Source organism: Plasmodium reichenowi, chromosome 1, assembly GCF_001601855.1.
Source record: "Plasmodium reichenowi strain SY57 chromosome 1, whole genome shotgun sequence".
NCBI lineage: Eukaryota > Apicomplexa > Aconoidasida > Haemosporida > Plasmodiidae > Plasmodium > Plasmodium reichenowi.
Window position 1 is genome coordinate 315,652 of NC_033646.1, and position 24,484 is coordinate 340,135.

At 16.6% G+C, this 24,484-nt stretch overlaps 5 protein-coding genes across 5 annotated transcripts, besides 1 other annotated feature; 3 read left to right on the forward strand and 2 right to left on the reverse strand.

Moving 5' to 3' along the window:
* Positions 1–657: 657 nt before the first annotated feature.
* On the forward strand, positions 658–3,554 carry PRSY57_0109500 (hypothetical protein; the record flags this gene model as incomplete). Its single annotated transcript, XM_020114380.1, has 8 exons — positions 658–1,437; positions 1,585–1,709; positions 1,795–1,882; positions 1,988–2,071; positions 2,269–2,399; positions 2,507–2,570; positions 2,703–2,865; positions 3,094–3,554. The coding sequence occupies 8 exons, from the start codon at positions 658–660 to the stop codon at positions 3,552–3,554; spliced, it is 1,896 nt and encodes a 631-aa protein (XP_019970949.1).
* A 1,217-nt stretch (positions 3,555–4,771) lies between these two features.
* PRSY57_0109600 (hypothetical protein) lies at positions 4,772–5,383 on the reverse strand (the record flags this gene model as incomplete). The annotated part of the gene is made up of 3 exons (XM_020114381.1): positions 4,772–4,828; positions 5,022–5,153; positions 5,327–5,383. 3 exons carry the CDS (start codon positions 5,381–5,383, stop codon positions 4,772–4,774), a joined length of 246 nt encoding a protein of 81 aa, XP_019970950.1.
* A 184-nt stretch (positions 5,384–5,567) lies between these two features.
* On the reverse strand, positions 5,568–7,972 carry PRSY57_0109700 (TatD-like deoxyribonuclease, putative; the record flags this gene model as incomplete). The annotated part of the gene is made up of 5 exons (XM_020114382.1): positions 5,568–5,610; positions 6,035–6,100; positions 6,415–7,261; positions 7,427–7,527; positions 7,686–7,972. 5 exons carry the CDS (start codon positions 7,970–7,972, stop codon positions 5,568–5,570), a joined length of 1,344 nt encoding a protein of 447 aa, XP_019970951.1.
* A 1,708-nt stretch (positions 7,973–9,680) lies between these two features.
* PRSY57_0109800 (hypothetical protein) lies at positions 9,681–10,172 on the forward strand (the record flags this gene model as incomplete). Its single annotated transcript, XM_012905415.2, has 1 exon — positions 9,681–10,172. One exon carries the CDS (start codon positions 9,681–9,683, stop codon positions 10,170–10,172), a length of 492 nt encoding a protein of 163 aa, XP_012760869.2.
* A 2,622-nt stretch (positions 10,173–12,794) lies between these two features.
* Positions 12,795–14,740: a sequence feature (centromere).
* Positions 14,741–18,876: 4,136 nt separating this feature from the next.
* PRSY57_0109900 (multidrug resistance-associated protein 1) lies at positions 18,877–24,363 on the forward strand (the record flags this gene model as incomplete). Its single annotated transcript, XM_012905416.2, has 1 exon — positions 18,877–24,363. The coding sequence occupies one exon, from the start codon at positions 18,877–18,879 to the stop codon at positions 24,361–24,363; it is 5,487 nt and encodes a 1,828-aa protein (XP_012760870.2).
* Positions 24,364–24,484: the final 121 nt, after the last annotated feature.

The following is a 24,484-nucleotide window of genomic DNA, read 5'->3' on the forward strand; positions in this document are numbered from 1 at the left end:
TTTTGTTTTGTTTTTTTTTTTTTTTTTTTTTTTTTTTTGGAAGTAAATAAAAGATAATATGATTGTTCTCTTAATTTTTTTTGGAAAATATATATATAAAAGTATATATATATATATATATATATATATGTATGGTACATATTCATAAATTGATATTATGATTTGGTAAATATTCAGTGTAATAAAATAATAGGATAAAGGAGAATATAGAACCGAAGATAAAAAAAATAAAAATAATAAAGCATACATATATACATATTATATATATATATATATATACCTCCATATTTTTATATATTTATTTATTTATATTTAATTATCTATTAATTACATTTATTGCTGTATATATATTTTTGTAAGCCCTCTTATTTTATTTTATTTTATTGTATTGTATTTTATTGTATTGTATTTTATTGTATTGTATTTTATTGTATTGTATTTTATTGTATTGTATTTTATTGTATTTTTTATTTTCTGTCTTGGATTGAACTTAAAGATACCTATAACATTTATTTGGTTTGAAACCAGTGGTGTTAAATGTTGTACGATTTTGTGCTATTCTTATATTATATATCTTTTAATTAAAAAGTATATATATATATATATATATATATATATATATATATATATATATATGTAAAAAAAAAAATTATTATTATGGAAGGAAATGATAAGTGTTTAAATGTCACCTTGGCTGACATAGAAAAAGATACAATGAAAAATAATTTAAGCATAAATAGTAAAGGTAATGAACTTTTAAATAATAAGAAAAGTGGTTATAAAAATAATATAAAGAAAAAAAAGAAAAAAAGTATAAAGGAAAATAATGGGAATGAACAAAATAAAGGTAATAGTACTCTTACCCTAAAGAATGAAGAAAATGATAGTAAGGTATTCAAAACATACAGAAATAAAAGAAATAGTAAGAATGATAGTATGGAAAAACATAAAAATGATGTAACAAAAAATGAGAATGACATAACAAAAAATGAGAATGATATAACAAAAAATGAGAATGATATAACAAAAAATGAAAATGATGAGATAATAAAAGAAGATAAAAATAGCAATTTAGGAAAAACGAATGGATATAATATAAAAGATATAAAAAGAAAAAAAAAAGACAATAATAAAGAATACATAAGAGACCATATGAAAAAAAAAAAAAAAGATATAATAATGAATAATAAAGGGAAAAAAAATAATAGTAATAATAGTAATAATAATGACAATAATGACAATAATGACAATAATGACAATAATGACAATAATAATAATAATAGTAACGAATATACAAAAAGAAAGAATACACATAAAAAACATTTAAATGAACACTATAAAAATGAGAATAATAAGAAAAAGGTCAATGAAAAGAAATACAATAATAGTGTCTATGTTAATAATAATATAAAGAAAAATCATCTAAACAAAAATAAAGTACGTTTAATATTAATAAAATAAAGAAAATTTTGGGAAACGCAAATATAAATTTATAATATATATATATATATATATATATATATATATATATATAATATGTATATATTAATTTTTTATTTTTTTATATATTATTTACCTTTATAGAATGAAAATTATTTACAAAATGTGTGGTTATTTTTATTCGATAATGAAGTTAGAAAAGAAAATGAACAATGTGTTGGAAAAATTATATCACTGGATACTTTTAATACCATAGAAAAATTTTACAAGTACGTAATTATAAAACGGAACACATATGTATATATATATATATGTATGTATGTATATGCTTATTTATTCTCCCTCTTTTTGTAGGAACTATAAATATATGAAATCGCCTTCAGCCATTAAGGAATACTACAACATTTATCTTTTTAAACATAATTTTAGACCCCTCTTTGACGTATGCACAAATAAAATAAATAAATATATAATTATATATATATATATATATAATATTTATGATTTATTCTTTTTATGAATTTTTTTTTTTTTTTTTTCAATGTAGGAATATCCAAATGGTTTTATTTGTACCGTTAAAAATGCCAATCATTTTAAAAATAACAACGTTGATATAATATGGGAAAAAATGGTAACAAATATATATATATATATAATATATATATATGATATTTTTAAGATTAGAATATTTTTTTATTGAACAACTAGGAAATAGAATAAAGAAGGAGATATACAAATTGTTTGATATATATACATGTTGTTATATTTTATCATTTTTATATATACCATTTGGATACGTTATATTATTTTTATTAATTTATTTTGTAGGTTCTTTTGGCAATAGGAGAAGAATTTAGCTTAATCGACTTATGTGGTTTACAATTGTGCATAAGAGATAATGAAATGTTTTTTAAAATATGGATGAAAAATTATTCAAATTATCTAAAAAATATATTGATGTAATATATATATATATATATATATATATATATATATATATGTAAGCTTTTAAAAATATGTTATGTCCAATTTTTTCACCCTTTTTCTTTTTTTCTTTTTTTTTTAGGAAAAAATTAAAGGACCTCTTAGGTTTGCCACACAACACATCTCTAGTTATAAGAAACTTATCCGTATGCTTTTGAAAAATAAAAAAAATTTATATATATATATATATATATATATATGTTTACATATTTATAATGTTTACTATTTCTGCTTATGTCGTACCCGTATTTATTTTCTTTTTTATTAAATATGTGTAGAATGTATACAATAACAAAAAAAATCAACAAGGAAAGGGAACAAATGAAAAGGCTAAAAAGAATTACAATAAAAATAATAAGGGCGCAGAATTTGTAGATAGTAAAAAGGATTCTTTAAAAATGCATAATTATCCAAACATAGTACCACCACCAAATTATTTAGGTAAATATAAATTAATATATATATATATATATATATATATATATATATATGCGCATGTGTGTTTGAATTTATATGAATATATGATAAAAAAAAAAATTTTGTTTTGTTTTATTTTTTTGTTTTGTTTTATTTTTTTTTGTTTTATTTTTTTGTTTTGTTTTATTTTTTTGTTTTGTTTTATTTTTTTGTTTTGTTTTATTTTTTTATTTTATTATTTTTTTTTTTTAGGAAATTACAATGTTTACAAATACAACCTAGATATGAATTTGTTTTATTTATATAATAATCAAAATATTCCTAACGCGTATATATACATTCCTGTTAATGTACCCAATAATCAATATAATAATATTTGTCTAGATTATATGTACGACAGTAATACGAGCTATCCTATAGATATATTTAATAAAAATTTATTAAGTAATGATATTAATGTACCAATCAATTTTGTAAATAATAAAATGAATGGATCGGTAATAGTAGATAAAAAAAGTAAAATTGATTATGGATTAAAGAATAATGAGGATTATAAAAAAAAATATATGAATTCCTTAAATTCGAATGATATATATGAAGATAGTAAAAGTACTACATGTATTAAATCCGTATATACCGATGATGAATATGAATATAATAATAGTAGTAGTAATAATAATAATAGTAATTATTTTAATACCAGAAAAATGTAAAAATACACAACATATATATATATATATATGTATAAATATATATGTATGTATAAATATATGTGTATGTATAAATGTATGGGTATGTGCCTGTTTTTATGTTTTGTGTTAATTTTTAAAAACCATCAATTTTTTAAGGTGCTTCAACGTTTTGGAATGTACAGAAAGGTATTCATCATAAAATGTGTTTTCCTACATAAAGAGGAAAAATAACATAACGCATAATATGTTTATAATATATATATATATATATATATATATATAACATAATATAGTATCGTATGCTTGTCCTGGTGATCATGTTAAAACGTTTTGTGAATTACGAAAGAACCCAAATAAATCTTCCATCCTTGTAATTATAAATTTAAAAGAATTTTATACGGAGGTAAGATTAACATATGAACTATATATTATATATAATAGGAGAATGAAAAAAAACAATAAAAAAAATAAAAATCGTACAATTATATTGTTAATGTGTACATATGATTCCTTAATTATATTTTATGTTATTTCCTTTTATCTACATATATTTTTTTTTCATGTTTTTTCTTTTATATATGTATATATAAATATATATATATATTTTTAACTATTCATTTAATTTATTTTATTGTTTAATTAAACATTGTTTCATTCTCTTCCCTCCCTTTATTATTTGTTTTTATTTGTTTGTGCAACCTTTTTTATTTTGAATTATATCTCTTATGTATTATTTTAATATATCGCGTAATATAAGAAACTCTTGTTAAAAGGTTGCATAAACCTTTCTAATTATTGTTTAATTGTATTTTATATGTATAATTTTTTTTTTTTTTTGGATATTTTTATTAATATATTATATATATAAACAGTTGTAAAAAAAAAAAAAAGATAAATTTTTACATTTCTCGAAAAAAAAAAATTATAATATATATATATATATATATATATATGTGAATTAATTAAATATATAATGAACATTAAAAAAAAAATATATATATATATATATGTACTACACATACATACATATATATATAATATATATACCATAGGATATAATATATATTTATAAAATTAATAACCAAATCCACAAATATACAATAAAACGAAAAAATTATGAAATGAAGAAATAATAAAATTACAAATAACATAAAAAAAAAAAAAAAAATGTAACCTTTAATAACCATTTATAATAATTTTAATATGCTTATTTTTACTGTAACTCTGTTTCACTACATTTATTTCTCTTTTTCTACATTGCTCAGATGACCTAATCCCTTTTTATTTAAATCATTCTTATAGAAATTAATAAAAAATACAGGATGTATATAAAAATATATATATATTAAATTATTAATACATAAGACGATACTTGTATTATATATGAACATGAATTTTTTAATGTATATTATACAAATAAGTATAAATAAATGAATATATATATATATATATATATTATATGTTTTAATTTTTTTTTTGGTTCCTTACTAAAACACAAATTTGGTAATCCTCATAATAATCGTCACACGCTTGTGTTAAGTCTCCTTTGAGGAAATTGTTTTTATACCAATTATTAAAACATTTTAAATATTTTTCTTTTTTTTCTTTACATTCATCATTCTATAAATCAAAATCAAAAAGAAAAAGTATATATTTATATATATATATAATAAATTATTTATATATAACAGATGCCAGATCAAAAAAGCATTTTGTTTCAAAATAAAAACAATGATAAACACAAATAAAATATAAAAACATAAAAATAAAAAAAATTAGGTTTTTAATTTTACCGCTTCGACATGTGCTTTTATTGTATTTTGAGAAATTGTTTTATTTCTATTTTCCATATTATAAATTAATTTTAAACTTTATTATTATTATACCCTCCTTTTATTTTATATGTTTTGTATGTTTAATAAATATTTTATTATTTATTATAATTTTTTTTCTTTTCATAGTATACCAGATACTTCATTCATTATTAATAATCTTTTAAATCTTTCTTTTATTATTATTTTTTTGTATATGAAATTACCTCAGTTTCTTGAACAAATTCAAAGTGTTACATCTGATTCTTTATAAAATTATAAAAATTAAAAATATATGAATTATAATAATAATAATAATATATATATATATATATATAGTACACTTATTCAAATATATTTATAATATTTTATTATATATACAAAAAAAAAAAAAAAAAAAAAAAAAAAAAAAATTTACATATAAGTACATATTTTTTTACTATATTAATAAATTTATTATAGATTATATATTATATATATATATTATATGTATATATATTATATGTATATATATTATATATATATATATTTTTTAAATCATTGAAATATTTTTATTTATATATAAATATTTTAGATATTATATAATATTAACATACAGATGAAATATAATACTAATTTATATAAGTATATACATGAAAAATTAAACATATAAAAAAAAATGTTTTTACATAATTTTTTATTATTTATTACTTTTTACAAAATAAATCAAAAGGCACAGCTTCCTCTCTTACTTTATATGTGATTTCTGCAATATCTCTAGAAAAAAAAAAAAATAAAATAATAAAATATTTATATATTTTCCATCTTATATAATAAAAAATATTTATCATATATATATATATATATGTGAACATAAAGGATTCATTTTAATATAATAAGAGGATATATATATATTTTTTTTGTTATAATATATGTATATAAATATATAATTTCTTTTAAGAAAAAAAAATTATTATTTCTTTATATATTTACGTTTCAAGAACATTATATATATATATATATATATATATATTTATTTATTTATTTATTTATATATAATATTATTTATAAGTATTAATTTTAAAAATTACGCAATATTATAAGGTTCGTTTCTCTCCTTGAAAATAGTACTATCATCACACTTGATTATGTTTTTTATTTTTTTTAAATTTGTATAAGCTCGTTTTTCATATGTATCTTTAATATATTCGTATGATGCATGAGTTTTTTTCACACCACACCATGGAGCATCCGTTTCTAATAATAAAAGATTTAATGGGATTTTTTTAACAGCGTTTATATTTTCCAAACTTTTTAAAGAGCATCCATTTACACCAATATATAGATTTTTATAATTTTGTACGATAGTATGAACTATATCTTCTTTATCTGTAAAACTATGAATAACTCCTCCATTTTTTTCAAATAAAAATTTATATATATCTACAATTTTAAAAAAAGTTTCTGAACAATTTCTCATATGTAAGAACATTGGTAAATTAAACATTTGTACTAATTTTAATTGAAATATGAAATATTTAATTTGTATATATTTAGAACAAAAATATAATCTATCAAAATCTAATCCTATTTCCCCAATACAAACAATTCGATTAGGATACTTTATTATTTTATTTTTTAAGTTCTCTAAATATTCTTTATCTTTTTCATTATATTTAAAACCAGGAATAGTATCCAAATTTTTTTCTAGTAATATTTCATTAAGATTATTTATATCCTTTTCATCATCACATATTTTCTTATTACCATTTTCCATTTTTGAGTTCTCAACTTGTTCATTTTTAAAATACTTGATAAATTCTTCATATTCCTTTTTAGCTATAATTTCCTTTTCTTCATGTTTATTTTTATCAATAAATTCATAGCAATTTGTTGGATGTACACCAGCACTTAAATATAAAAATTTTCCTTCAGGATCTACCAAAAAAAAAAAAAAAAACAAATAAAATAAAATAAAATAAAATGAAATAAAATAAAAATAATAAACACAATATAAAATCATCATGACAATAACAATTAGGGATAGATAAATAAATAAATAAATATATATATATATATATATATATATATAAATAATTTAACCATAAGTTTCACAAATTTTTAAGGATTTATCAATTTCAGCAAGACAAGTACATGTTATTATAATTTTGTCAACATTATTATTTTTTGCTCTGTTTAAAACGCTAGAAAAAGAAATATAAATATATATATATTTTTTATATGAAATGTGTAAGGATGAAAAGAAAAAGGAAAGGTTTGAAAATATGCAACTATATATATACATATATATATATATATATATATATATATATATATATATATATTTTTTTTTTTTTTTTACTTCTGTAAATCATTTTCATGCTTTTTACTATTGTAAACACCATCAAACATTTTATCCGTTAAATTTGATCCGATATCAATAAATGAACTCTCATTATCTTCCATTTTCCTTATATTATGATTTTTTTTCAAGTTGCTTCTTTTTTTTATTTGTAATACTTTATATTTATGAACAGTACTAATATATCTTAAATCGTTATATATTTTAAGACTATTACTTTTTAAAAATAGAATAAATATATAAAATAAAACATTTATATATTTAATATAATGAAAAACTAATTTCATATTTTTACTTTTTTATATTCCCATAAATTGTTTTTTTATTTTAAGAATAATGCTATTAGAATATTATTAAAATAAATAAATAAATAAAATAATATAATAATAAAATAAAAATACAAATATAAATATAAATACAAATACAAATATATATAATATATATATGTTAACAATAACAAATGGTATTTTTTATTGCGTACAATACAATATTTTAAAAAATTATATATATATATATATATATACCTTTTTTTTTTCGTTTTAATATGAACCCGGTATATCAAAAAAATTAAATTATTTATAATTTACTTCTGTTATGTCATATATTTTATTTCTTATCATTAATAATTATATTATATTCTCTTTTATATTATGAAAGGAAAGAAAAAATAAAAACAAATGTATTAAATGTATTGTATATATATATATATATATATATACAATAATATATTTAACAAAGAAGTTAAAAAATGAAACATTAAAAAATATATCCCTTCGGATTCGTTGCGTTACCATTATTATTTTGTTATTTTATGTTATCTTTTTTTTTTGGAAAATTTTTTATTATAAATATTATTCATATATCTTATAAAATACTATACACTTTTTATGTTAATATAATATTACACGAGAAATAAATATTTTATATATTAATATTACTGAATTTTTATAACTGTACATATTTGATATAAAAATATATTATATTAATCAATCTATATGGTGTTATAATACATTTTTTTTAATATTTATTTGGAATAACGACATATTAATAAAATTAACATAATAAATATATAGTTCACAAAACAACGTGTTCTTGATAAGTTGAACAAAAAATATGTAGAATTCAAAGAAATGTATTTATATTTATTCAATCCAATACATATATATTGTATTTTCCAAATCATATTATAAATACATTATTATGTATTATAATATGTTTTAAGTAAAAAAAGGATGGTCTACTAAATTGTAATATTAAAGTTGTTTCATAGGGAAAATTAACAAATATAAATACATATATTATATACATAGTACTATTTTTTTGTTTTTTCGATATTTTTCAGGAAACAAGAAAATTTCAAACGTTTTAATTATAGCAATAGTAAAAGATAATTAATAACATATATTCTTATTTATTATAATACATGAACTCAAAATTGAGATGTAAAAAATGGAATGTTATTAATTGCTTCTTTCTAATATAACTAAAAATCAGTTGTCTTTTTATATATATTTTTTTTTTTTTTTCATGATGAAAATTATAAAAAAAAAAAATATATATCACCATTTGTTTTTAGCTGACAAAACGAATTTAGCTAGTTTATAAAAAAAAAAAAAAAAAAAAAAATACATCTAATATAGATATAATATATTATAACTATCTGTACTTTTGTGATACATTTTGTCAAAAACGCTTTATTTTTTATTTTTTTATTCTTTTAAGAAAATTTGTTTTGGCTAGTTAATAACAAAATTTATATGTTTTAAAAGTATTTTATTTTATATATATATTTCAAATAAATTATGTTTTATAAGAATTTATTTTTTTAAATTAATTATTTTTTATAATTTCTGAATAAATTTAAATGCTTTTGCTATTTCAACATTATTAAAAAATATATATGTCTTAAATTGTTTTTTATAAAATTTGTTTGTTTTATATTATTAAAATTTTTTGTATTTTTAATTTTTTTTACTCTAATTCAATTCAAGGAAAATGAAATTACTTAATAACCGTTTCGTTGTATTATGTCCCATAATAATATTCTTCTTCTTTCTGAATAGCGTTGTATTAGGGAACAACAATAGAAATAATATAAATTTTCATGAAACAGAAAATGCAGCCAAGGCAATGAGAAAATTGTTAAGTGGTGAAATTAATAGTATCAAATTAGATAATGGAGATGAACTAAAAATAAAATTAAATGATGAGAAACATAAAGATTCTACAAAATGGGATAAAAGTTATTCATTTATAAGCAATTTAGAAGAAGAAAAATATTCCCAAACAGATTTGTTCAGAAAAGAACAAGAAATAAATGAAGCAAATACCAAAATAATTGAAGACAGACAAGAATTCTATATTTTGAATAATGATGAAATTGAAAATATAGCAACACGTTTTGTTTTGGAAAATAATTTTGATCAGTTATATATCCAGTCGTTTAAGCAAAGTCTTATAGATATAATTCAGTCGTTAAATAATTAAGATTTCAAGGTAATAGATCAATTTTAATTTGTAAAAATATATTTTATAGAAAATTGCATTTACATAAATATAAATACGACATTTTTTCTTTTATCAAAAACAGAATTTTCAGAAAAACATATATATATATATATATATATATATATATTTATAAATTGAGTAATAACGCCATACAAAATAAATTTCAGTCTTTTTTTTTTGTACTTTTATTTTTATTTTTTTATACATTATTATTAAAATAATAATTTATAAATATAATAAAAGAATATAATAGACACAAATATATATATTTATTTATATATATATATATATATTGAAAACTTTTTTTTTTTTTTCTCTCAACAAATGCATATGTTAATGTTTACATTCTATTTTTTCATTTTGAAATAATTTGTAGATTATATATCGTTCTAATTTATATTAAAATATATACATATATTTTACACGACATCATAACAATATTTTTAAAATACAATGTAGAACAATATATAAAACTGGAAAAGAAAGAAAAAAATTTTATTAAGAGGTATTTAGATTTTTAAAATTTAAGAATTAATTTTTAATTATGTCTATAAAAACTTAATAGAAAAGAAATATTATTTTGTTTTTCAAAAAAATGTTTAAGAATAATATTTCTTTATTTTTTTACAATTTAGAACATATAATACTATTTCTTTTAATTTTAATTTAATTTCAAAAAAATTCTTGAATGTGTCTAAAATAATGAAACAACTTTTATTATTTTATTGTAAATGTATTTTAGATTAAAAACAAAGTTCTTATCATATATATATATATATATATATATATAATTAGGACAATATATTTACTTAGTAATATATATATATTTTTTTTAATTATATATCTAAAATTTCATCATTCAACATTTATTTTTAAATATCTCAATTTGCTCCCTTATATGTTTTTCTTTAAAAAAATTATAATTATATAATGCTTTTATTTAAAAAGAAAATATATAATTTTTTCTCTTGTTTTTTACCAAATTCTATCATGTTGTATTTCTAAAGGTCATTTTATATTGTACATGAAATTGTTATGTAAAACATATTATTTCCTGATATATGTTATATCTATAGGTTTGTTAAAGATATTTTATACAATTATACTTCTTTTACAAAATTGTGCAGACATTATAACCATTTAAAAAAAAAGTTTTACTTAAAAAGGTGTGATCATTTATTATATTTCTATAGAATATAAAATTATATATTTTAGATTCAATAATTAAAATATGAATAAAATTCGACGTAGTATCATGAATATAAAAAAGTAAAAGATTTATTCTGTTCTTCCTTTGCCCTTTAATATAATTTTTCATGTCTATATTAATATTATTAATGCTCATACTAAAACATGTTACTTTTTTAAGAATTACAAACACTGAAATGTGAATAATAATAAAAAATATATATATATTTTGGTTACTGAATAATATTATATGTCGTGTCTTATATAAATTTATGAATATAAAATTATTTTATTCTATAATATATCTCTTAATAAATATAATATAATATATATGGATATATATTATATTTTTAAATAAATGTATTATTTAAAGGAAAAAGTGAAAGGGCCAAAAAAAAAAAAAAAAAAAGAAACCATACTTAATATTATAGAATGTAATATTAATCCCCTTGTATATTTAAATCTATTAAAGCAAAAATAATTTAGGTGTACAAATTTGACAAAAAAAACTTATATATTGTAAGCATAAATTATATTTTCATGAAAATATAATGAATATAATTGATATTTTATCTTTATATTTTATATTAGTCATTCGTAAAATGAGAAAACATTTATATATAATTGTACCCTACATTCTCTTTTTGTCTTATGTATTTTCTAGAGTTTTACAATTTTATTTTTTGTTATTATTTTATAATATGAGGAAAAATGAATTTCCTATTTAATATATGTTATAATTTTGCTAAATGTCATATTTATAAAATATAAATAAAATCATCGGGATATGGAAAATGTGTTAACATTTTGCATTTTTTTAATTTTATACTAAAATAGTAATAAATTTTTGAGGAAAAAGAAAAAATTATATGTATACATATAATTTATATAATAATAGATTTTTTCATAAATTGTGAAGTTCCATATTTGTCATAATTTAATCTTAAATAAAAGAAAGATACACAACAATTATTCTATTACTAAGCGTATAATAGAAATAGTTATTTCAAATAATTCAATAAAAAAATTATATGTATTATATTTCTTTATTGAATTGCTCTCATTAATAGTACTTAGATGTTTCTAAATATTTATTTGAAATTACGAATTATAATTTTCGTATGAAAGGTACTTTTATAAATAATATTCCTTAATTATATTAACACTATTAAAAATATAATTAAGGAATAAATATTTTCTTAAAAAACGATGATATAATAAATAATTTCATATATATTAATTCATTTATATATATAATAATATATTTCACATTAATTTTAATAGTTTATATATAATTATATAATTTCTTTATTAATAATTAATTATAGTACACATTTATATTAATAAATATAATTAATGAATATTTTATCTTTTGTATTATATATATATATATATATATATATATTAAATGGAATAAATTAAATAAATAAAATAATAAAAATAATTAAATAAATAAAATATTAAAAAATATATAAATTAATAATATAATTAAATAAATAAAATATTATATTAAATTAATTAAATAAAATATTAAAATATATAAATTAATAATATAATTAAATAAATAAAATATTATATTAAATAAATTAAATAAAATATTAAAAATATAAATTAATAATATAATTAAATAAATAAAATATTATATTAAATAAATTAAATAAAATATTAAAATATATAAATTAATAATACAATTAAATAAATAATTAAAATATTATATTAAATAAATAAAATAATATATAAAAATATATAAATTAATAAAATAAATAAAATAATAATATAATTAAATAATTAAATAAAATAATAATATATTAAATAAATTAATAAGTAAAATAAAATATTATATTAATTTATATATTTAATATATTGTCTTTATTATTTAATATAATATTTTAAATAAATAAAAATATATTAATATAATAATTTAATAAATAAAAAACAAAACAATATATATTATATTAAATAATTAAATATATAAATTAATATAACAATTTAATAAATTAATTAAATTATTTAATATATAAAATAAATATATACGCCAATAAATAATTAAATATATAAAAATATAATAATAAATAAAATTAAAATTATTAAATTAAATAATATAATAAATTAATTATTTAATATAATTAATATATAATAATTAATTTATTTATTTTAATAACATTATAATAAAATAATATATATATATATATAATAAATTAATATATTTATTAAAATAAAAACAAATATATATTTATTATATTTTTAATATATAAACAATTTTCATTTTATTTATTATATTTATTAATTATATTTTTAAATAATAAATTACACATTTATTTAATTATTATTTATTTAATTATAACTTTATAATATTTAAATATAATATTAATTATTTTATATTTTTTAAATATATATATAAATAATTATAATAATATATTTTAATTAATTAAATAATTTATATTTAAAATGTGATATATATATTTTTATATATGTAATATAATTAAGTATTAAATATAAAATTTTTATTTTATATATAATATATATTTTTATATAAATTATATTAATAATTACTAAAATATAATAATATATTAAATTAACTTTAAAATAATATTTATTTATTAATGTATTATATCATTATTATTTATATTCATTTTATTTAATTAATTTATTATTTTAAAATAAATATATTAATTAAATATATTATAAATAATATATTATTTTTTATTTATAATAATAAAATTATTGTATTTAATTAATATACTTATATTAAAATTAAATTAATTAAATTAATTAATTTTAATATAAATTAATATTTAATATATTTATTAATTTTCTTTTTAAATATTAAATTTATATTTAAATATTATATATTTATTAAATAAAATTAATATATTTTTATTTATTTAAATATTAATTTTATATTTAATTAATAATATATTTATTAAATAAAATTTATTTATTTTTATTTATTTAAATATTAATTTTATATTTAATTAATAATATATTTATTAAATAAAATTAATTTATTTTTATTTATTTAAATATTAATTTTATATTTAATTAATAATATTTATAATTAAATTATCATTTATAATTAATTAATTTATATTATGTATTTATTATTATTAAAATTATATTTTTGTGTGTATAATATTTAATTAAGAGTTTTATATATTGATATTTATTTTTATGAATTAAATAAAATAATTTTATTATATTAATTTAATTAATTTTTTTTAATATAATTTTAATAAATTATTATATATATAAATATTAAAAGTTTATATTTAAAATTATTAATAATTTATAATTTTTCTTTATTTAATTTTATTTTTTCTTTATTTTATTTAAATAAATTTTATTAATATATATATATTGTTAAGTTTTTAATTATAAAAAAATTATTTGTATTAACACATTGGAAATTTATGCTTTTATTTTATAATATAATTTATTTTTAATAATTATATATATTATTATTTTTTATGTGCAAATTATTATACATTAAATAATATAATTGATTCTTTTATTGATATATATATATATATATATATATGTATAAATAAATTTTTAATATGTTTTATATTTTGTTATTTATTATTTAATCCTCTTTTATAAACATTTATTTAACTATAATTATTTATGTCATATATTAGTTTTGTTATTATGCAATTGTTTTAATGATAGCTTATTATTTTGCATACTTATATTGAAGACTTTTTTTTTTGTATAAACTGAAATATTTTATTATATGACATTCACACCATTATGTAATTTTTATATTCAAATTTTTTATGTATTTGTTCTTGGTATCACTTTCATTATTTCGTTATTAACATTAACATAAGTTTGCGTTATTGTGAAATAACAATTTGCAATTATTTATGTTTCATCTGTTCTTTGTTATATAATATTTTTCATAAATAAAACAAAAAAATTTATAAACATATAAAAAATTATAAAATATGAATAAAAAATATAGTAATATATTTAGGACAAAAGTTTATAATAAATACGAAATAACTTTAGAACTACGAAGAAAAATATATTTTTATATATATATATATGGAATTCCATTTATATATTTATTACTGTCTTTTCTATTAATATAAATATTCTTATGAACTAAATCTATACTTAATTCAACCTTTATTGAAATTAATTAGATTATATGTATAAAATTAACAATATTTAAAAAAAAAAAAGGAAATTATATAGAATAAAATATATCTTTTATCTTTTTCGTTATATATAAAGAAAACACAGCTCCAACAAAAAATGTATATTGGACTATTATTTTTATATGGAAGAATTACTTATATATATCTATGAATAAATTATTGTAAGGTAGAAAAGAAAAAATTATTATTTAACATCTTTTACACATTTAATATTAATATGAAAATCAAATATTTCATTAATAAACAAACAGAACAATATATTATTACTATTGTAATAGAAAAACTATTATATCTTTAAGTACTTCAGATTAAAATAAGAAATATATATATAATCATATTTTTAGATATATTATTAAAGAATACAAATGAATCTTTAAAACGGTACATTTATTTTAAATTACAAAAAGAAAAAAAAATAATAATATAAACTACATGTAGATAATATAAATGAGTGAATTTTATGTTAATGATTTAATATATACCTTTTTTTTTTTTTTTTTTTCAAAATATATTTATATATATTTTCAGGATTATGTCTAAAGTATATTTTTAATCAATCTAATGATCTATACATAATGTAGTTCCCGCTAATTCTAAATTCTTTATCTTGAACAACGTACACTTATATAATCCTATTATATATATAATTCCAAAATCGTCTTTTTATTTAAGAAAAATAAAAAAAAATTACTTTTCTATATATCATTCTAATGATAATTAAGAACGAAAAACGAACATTAAATATTAGAAAGAAGTAAATACGAAAGAAATATCGTCCTTGCTATAGTAAAAAACATTATCCATATATTTGACAAAATAAAATTAAATTTTCATCTAATATAATTACATACATAAAAAGTGTTTATTTAATTATTTATAAATTTACTTATATATATATATGCATTATATTTTTAATTAGACTTCGTAATCTTTTATAGAAGAATTTTTATGATGATATAAAAAATTATATATGCTAAAATAAAAATTTCCATGTTTCATTTACCTCTTATTAATGTGTATCTAAAATATAATACTTATAGAAATATTGAAAAATATCTTCAAGTTTAAAACGTACTTTTGGTATTATATACATTCCGTCGTCATCGTGAATGACCTTATTGTAAATAATTTTTTACTTTTTTTTTTTTTAAATTTCGAGGTTAATAATACAAATAAAACAATCTATTAAATTCTTCCGTTAAGAATATTTAAAAATTCCATTACACAAAAATAAAATACAAAATATAAATAAATATATATATATCAATATATTTATATATATATAATAAATGTTCATAACTAAGTTGAATAATTTTCCTTTGTAATTAAGTAATATGTACTTTAAATGTTCTTACAGGTATCTTATTGAATAAAATAGAACATAATAATTTTTTATTTATTAGTCATAGATTAAATCAAAAATTATGAAAAAAGTCTAATGCATTATTATAAATATAAAATAATTTATTATAAAAAGGTAATTAGTTCATATTATAGATAAATAAAAAAAAAGTTATATCTAATATAGATGAAGGATCACATAATATTTCACGGAAAATATATATAATTATAATGTATATTTTAATATAATAAAAGTAAATAAATCTACAACAATAGAAAAAAGTAATAATATTATTATTGAAAACAAAAATAAATGTTAAAATATAATAACATGTATTAGAAAATAATAAACAAAATTAATATGTAAATATAAAGTTATATTTTTGAAAAAAACAAATAAAATTAGAATACTCTTTAAATAAAATAAATAGAATAATTTTATAATTAATTGTTAAATTTAGAAAAAATTCAAAATTATAAACACAAAATATGTAATAAAATGACATTTTAAATTAAAAACAAAAATATATAAATCTTACATATATGGAACCAAGAAAAAATTCCTATTGTAAAATAAAATATACGAATTTTTTTAAAAAAATATATACCTTAAAATAATTTGTTTTTTTTTTGGTTTTTTTCGAAATTAAGGAAAATATGAATTATTATATAAAAATTAATGGAAAAATAAAACACATAAATCATATTTTATAGTTGTATATTTAAAAACAAAAACACAAAAAATAAAAAATATGAAAAAAAAAATAAAAAAAGGGGTTCTAAAAAGTGTAAACTTCTATATATTCACCTAAAATTAATAAAATTAATAAAAAAATATATATTAATAAACTATTCATATTAAATAATATTATTTTTCAGTGCAATATAACATTAGAAGTTTGAAATGTATAAGATTTGCATTTGAAATATATATATGTATATATAATAATAAATAATATTATTATTCTATTTCATGAATCTTTATTATTATATATTTACTATATTTTAATAATAAGAAGAATGTTTTATATTTATTTCCATAATGTATGTTTTAAGAGTTACAACATTTATAATTTTTACATCTAATTCAAATACATGAATATTTGAAATGAATCAAAAGGAGGTTCATAGTTATATATTTATATGGATTATAGTGTTTTTATTTTTGTTATATTATAATTATTACAATTTAGAATTATTATTATATTTTATTTTTATATAAAATACACTCTCTATATATATGTAAACTTTACATAAATTGAAATGTAACATAAAAAATAAATATTTAGAAAAGCTTAGATTTTATTTTTATTATATACATTTTATTTTTTCATTTTATAATTCTAAAGTTCTTTTTCATGAATTTTAGAACATAATATATTTCTAAATAACAATACACTTTTTTTTTATTATTTTGAATGTGTTTTGTTTTGGTTTATACACCTTTTTTAAAAATCTAGTAATGTTTTAATTAATATTAAAGTATATAAACCAATTCAAATAGTTTAATGTATTTAATTTTCATAATTAATAACTAGTTTATATGTTTATATATTTTTATTATTATTTTAAATGTGCTTTATTTTAGTACACTTATTTTTTAATCTAGCAACATATTAACTAATATGAAATAAATTAGTTAAAATATTTTAATAATATATATTTAAATTTCATAAGTATAAAAATGTTTAATACTTTTATATATTGTTAATGTGTTAATTTGTGATTCCATTAAATTATTGTTTTATAATAATTAATATAATTTATTTAATTGGTTCCATAAAAATGTTCTTTTAATATTTACTCCACATAATATATATGTGTATATATATATATATATATTTCGTTTCTTTCTAAAATTGTTACCAATATATTTGGTATGCGTATTACATGAAAAATTTAACATATATTTTAAAATTAGTTCTTTTAAAATATATATATATATATATATATATTATATGCACATTTATTGTATACATTTTACTTAAAATATGACGACATATAAAGAAAATGTTGGAATATCAAATAAAGGAAATAAAAAAAAAAAAAGTTGTCAAAATATATCATTTTTAAATTTTATATCTTTTGATTGGATAAGACCGTTAATAAATGATTTAATAAAAGGAGATATTCAAGAACTTCCTAATATATGTCGGAACTTCGATGTGCCATATTACGCATCTAAATTAGAAGAGAATTTAAGAGGTATAGAAGTAGAAGACTACGAATTTTACAGTGAAAAAAATTCATCTAACGAACATGTATTACACCATTGTAATTCAAATGATGCAAGTGAAAAGAAAGTGTACAATGTTTATTACCATAATATTTTATGGTCAATTTTGAAAACATTTAAGTTTCGAATAATTTTAATAATAAGCTTTTATATTTTAGAGACATTAATTGTTACCTTGGGGGGAAAATTCATAGATTACTATATGCGTATTTTAGAAGGTCAAAAGATTCCTGTATATATTTCATTCTTAAAAGATTTCAAAGTATTCAGTGGGTTCGTGGTAGTGATGATAATGTTTTTCCATTTGTTTTTTGAAGCTCTTTTGTATTTTTATTTTCATCTCTTTACAATAAATTTAGAGGTATCACTAATGTATTTTTTGTATAAAATTAATTTATGCAGTAATAACAATCATTTAAAAAATCCAGATGCATTTTATAATACATATAGAAAATTTTCTTTACAAACAGAAAGTGATGAGATAAGCAGAGATTTTTTTAGTATTGGTAAGAATGTATCCTCCTCTTCATCAGGAATAAAAAATAATAATAAAAATATCGATAATAATAAATTTGTGGAAAATGATTACATAATAAATTTTATAAAAAGTACAAAGAAAATGGAAAAAGATTCATTAAATGAAAATAGGAGTTTACCTAATGTGAACATTTATAATATTATGTTTTCTGATGTACCGTCTGTAACATTTTTTGTTACTTCTTGTATTAATTTGTTTAATGTATTTGTTAAAATTTTTATGTCTTTTTATGTATTTCATATAAAGATTGGGTCCAATTCAGTTGGAATTGCAATATGGTTGTCCATTGCTTTATACAGTGCAATGATACTATTTGAATTTTTACCAAGTTTGTTTAAAAGTAAATATTTAATTTATCGAGATAAAAGAATTGATAATATTCATCATGTATTAAAAGAATTCAAATTGATAAAAATGTTTAATTGGGAATCATTTGCTTTTAAATACATAAATATATTTCGAATGAAAGAAATGAAATATTGTAAAATAAGACTTTATTTGAGTAACGTAGGAGTTTTTATAAGTGCAATTTCCTCTGATATAGTTGAAGTGGTTATATTCTTTATTTATTTAAAAGATAGATTAAATAAGAAAGAAGAAATTAAATTTACATCAATTATTATGCCCTTATATGTATATAAGATATTAATTTCGAATGTGGCAAATTTTCCAAACTTAGTTAATAATGTTATGGAAGGTATAGTAAATATTAAACGTTTAAATAATTATATTAATGATCATTTATATTATAATGATATAAAAAATTATTTTATGTACCGTACAAGATATAATGAAGATTATAATATTGTAGTGGATAAGACGTTTTTACAAAATGAAAACATAACTTCTCATGATGACGGAACATCATATAATTTGAAACATTTAAAAAACGTAATAAAAAATAAATTGACAAATATGTTTAAATATTTTTTCTTTTATCATAAGATGAATTATCATAAGAATATAATAAATAAACAAATATTATCTGGTTTACTTAAGAACGTAGATGATAATACGAATAAAAAAGTATGTTTCCAGGAACATAAAAGTAATTCTACATATAATTATAATAGTAGTCATATACATGAAAAAAAAGAGGAATATGAAAATATTCACAATAGTAGTAATAGCACAATGAGTAATGAATTCAAAGAAAAAAAAAAGAATAATGAATACATTATAAAATTAGAAAATTGTAGTTTTGGTTTATCATATGATAATAAATGTGATAATGACCATATTTTAAAAAACATAAATTTTAATTTAAAAAGGAATTCATTAGCAATAATTATAGGAAATGTTGGATCAGGAAAAAGTGCATTTTTCCATTCTATATTAGGAGATCTTAATATGACACATGGTAATTTGTATATTGGAAATTTTTTCAAAAAAATGCCAATCTTATATGTTCCTCAAAATAGTTGGTTATTTATGGGAAATATTAGATCAATGATTTTATTTGGAAATGAATATAATCCATTAATTTATAAATATACTATATTACAAAGTGAATTATTGAATGATTTGAGTACCATAGAACATGGCGATATGAAATATATTAATGATGATCATAATTTAAGTAAAGGACAAAAAGTAAGAATATGTTTAGCTAGAGCATTATATGAGCATTATATTCATATGCACAAATTATGTACAGATTATGAAAAAAACCTTATACAACCTAATGAAATATTAGATAAGGATTTAATAAATAATAAAAACATTTCTTCATATAATAATAAAAAAAGTAAATTAGTTAACTATAATATTCCATTCAATGAAAATTACCTTCAAAAATGTTTAATGGATGATAATAATTTTTATTTGTATTTGCTTGATGATGTATTTACATCTTTAGATCCTTCTATATCTAAAAAGATATTTTCTAATTTATTTTGTAAAGAAGACAATATAAGTTTTAAAGATAATTGTAGTTTTATTATCTCAATGAATAAAAGTACGTTGGATAATTTTCTTATTGAAGATATTCTTGATAATGTTCAATATGAAGTAAAAATTTTTGAAATTCAGGATAAAACTTTAAAATATAGAGGAAATATATCAGAATATATGGAAAAGAACAATTTAAATATAACTAAAGAAAGTCACTGGGGTTATTCAAACGTAAATACAATAGATTATACCAGAATAAAATTGTTTGATGAAGTGGAACTTAATCATGTTAAACATAGTAATAAAATGATATATAAGGAAGCTTATTTCGTAAAAGGGAATACGGAGAATGTTTCCTTTGAAATTGACAGTATAAATAAGGAGTATATTAAGAAAATAAAAAAGAAAAATTATAAAAAGGAGCATATGAATAACAATAATAAGGACAATAATAATAATAATAATAATAATAATAATAATAATAATAGTAACAAGGATAAACATATAAATATTAATATGAATGATAACCATAGAAACTATAATGACATTAATTTGGGGCATAATTCTACAGATGATAGTCCAACTGTTTCTTCGCTAGGAAAGGAATATACGCTCGATACCTATACCAGTAATAATTCTGATAAGGAAGAAATTGTAAAACCTTTATATAAAGATACACATGAAGAATTCAATAAAAGTTCATCAATGCCTTTTGTCAAAAGTTCAAGTAATATGATAAATAATCCAAGTAATTTTAAATATGAAGATAACTCATCCAATTTTAAGGGTTCAATAAGTTTAGAAACGTATTTATGGTATTTTCAACAGGTTGGATTTGTTTTATTAACTTCGGTAGTAATATTTATGCTTATATCTATTTTTACAGATGAAATAAAATTTGTCTTTTTAACTATGATGAGTATTATTTCTAAAAATAATAAAGAACATTCAAACACAATATTACAAAAGCAAGTAAGATATTTGGAATATTTTGTAATATTACCAATTATATCATTAATAACATCAGGTATATGTTTTTCTATGATCATATATGGAAATATTACATCAGCAATAAAAGTACATAATAATATATTATATAGCATATTAAATGCACCATTGTATATTTTTTATAATAATAATTTAGGGAATATAATAAATCGATTTATTATTGATATTTCTTCTTTTGATTATGGATTTTTAAAGAGAATATATAAAGCTTTTTTCATTTTTTTTCGTTGTATCTTATCATCCTTATTAATTATATATATGATAAGAGATTGTATTTTTATTTTCCCCTTTGTAATTATATTAATATATTTTTTTGTTTTCAAAAGATTTTCCAGAGGTTGTAAAGAAGCACAAAGGCTGTATTTATCATGTCATTCTCCTTTATGTAACATCTATAGTAATGCATTGTCTGGAAAAAACATCATTAATATATATAAAAAAAATACATATCATTTGGATGTATATGAGCATTATATAAACAATTTTCGAATTAGTTATTTTATTAAATGGCTTATAAATATTTGGGCATCTCTTTATATTAAGATTTTTATATTGTTATTAACTACTTACATTATCATGCATCCTCATTTATATGCAAGTGGCATAATCAAATTATATAAAGAAAAAAATTATGTTCGAATTTTGAGTATCCTTGGATACTGTATATCGTTTTCTGCTAGACTAGGTGTTATTATAAAATTTCTTTTATGTGATTATACTCACATAGAGAAAGAAATGTGCTGTGTTCAAAGATTAGAAGAATTTGCTAAAATTTCTAATAAAGAAAATGCTTCTATGAATAAGGAAAATGAATTAAATGTAATAACAACACAAACATATAAGGAAAAGAATGAAAATATCTCGGATAAGATATCTGCAATTTTAGAATATAAAAATTTATCCTTATCTTCAATTATAAATAGTTCTCAGGATGATGAATCAAAAAAAAAGTATGGTATTAAATTTGAGAATGTATATGTAAGTTATAAAAAAAAAATTCCTTTAGTTAATGGTACATATAAATACATAGATGAAGAACCATCATTAAAAAATATTAATATGTATGCTTTAAAAAATCAAAAAATTGGGATAATAGGAAAATCAGGCGCAGGAAAAAGTACTATACTTTTATCTATCTTAGGATTAATTAATATATCACAAGGAAAAATAACAGTAGAAGGAAGAGACATTCAAACATATAATAGAAAAGGAGAAGATAGTATTATTGGTATTTTAGCTCAATCTTCTTTTGTTTTTTATAATTGGAATATAAGAACTTTTATTGATCCATATAATAATTTCACAGATGATGAAATAGTTCATGCTCTAAAATTGAATGGTATAAATTTAGGTAAAAAGGATTTATATAAATATATGCATAAACAAGATATGAAATCAAATTATAAAAAAATAATACAAACATCAAAAGTAATAAACCAATCAAATGATAATACTATTCTATTAACAAATGATTGTATAAGATATCTATCTTTAGTTAGACTTTATTTAAATCGACATAAATATAAAATTATATTAATAGATGAAATTCCTATTTTCAATTTAAACAATTCTGTTCATGATGAATTAAATAGTTTTTTAATTGGTAAAGCAAAGTCATTTAATTATATAATAAGAAATCATTTTCCAAATAATACAGTCTTAATTATTTCACACCATGCAAATACTTTGTCTTGTTGTGACTATATTTATGTATTAAGAAAGGGAGAAATAACTTATCGTTGTAGTTACGAAGATGTAAAAACGCAATCTGAATTATCACATTTGTTAGAAATGGACGACTAATCGGTATATTATTACATGAATAAACTTACACACACACATGCATACATACATACATACATACATACATACATACATACATTCATACATACATACATACATTCATATATATTATATATATATA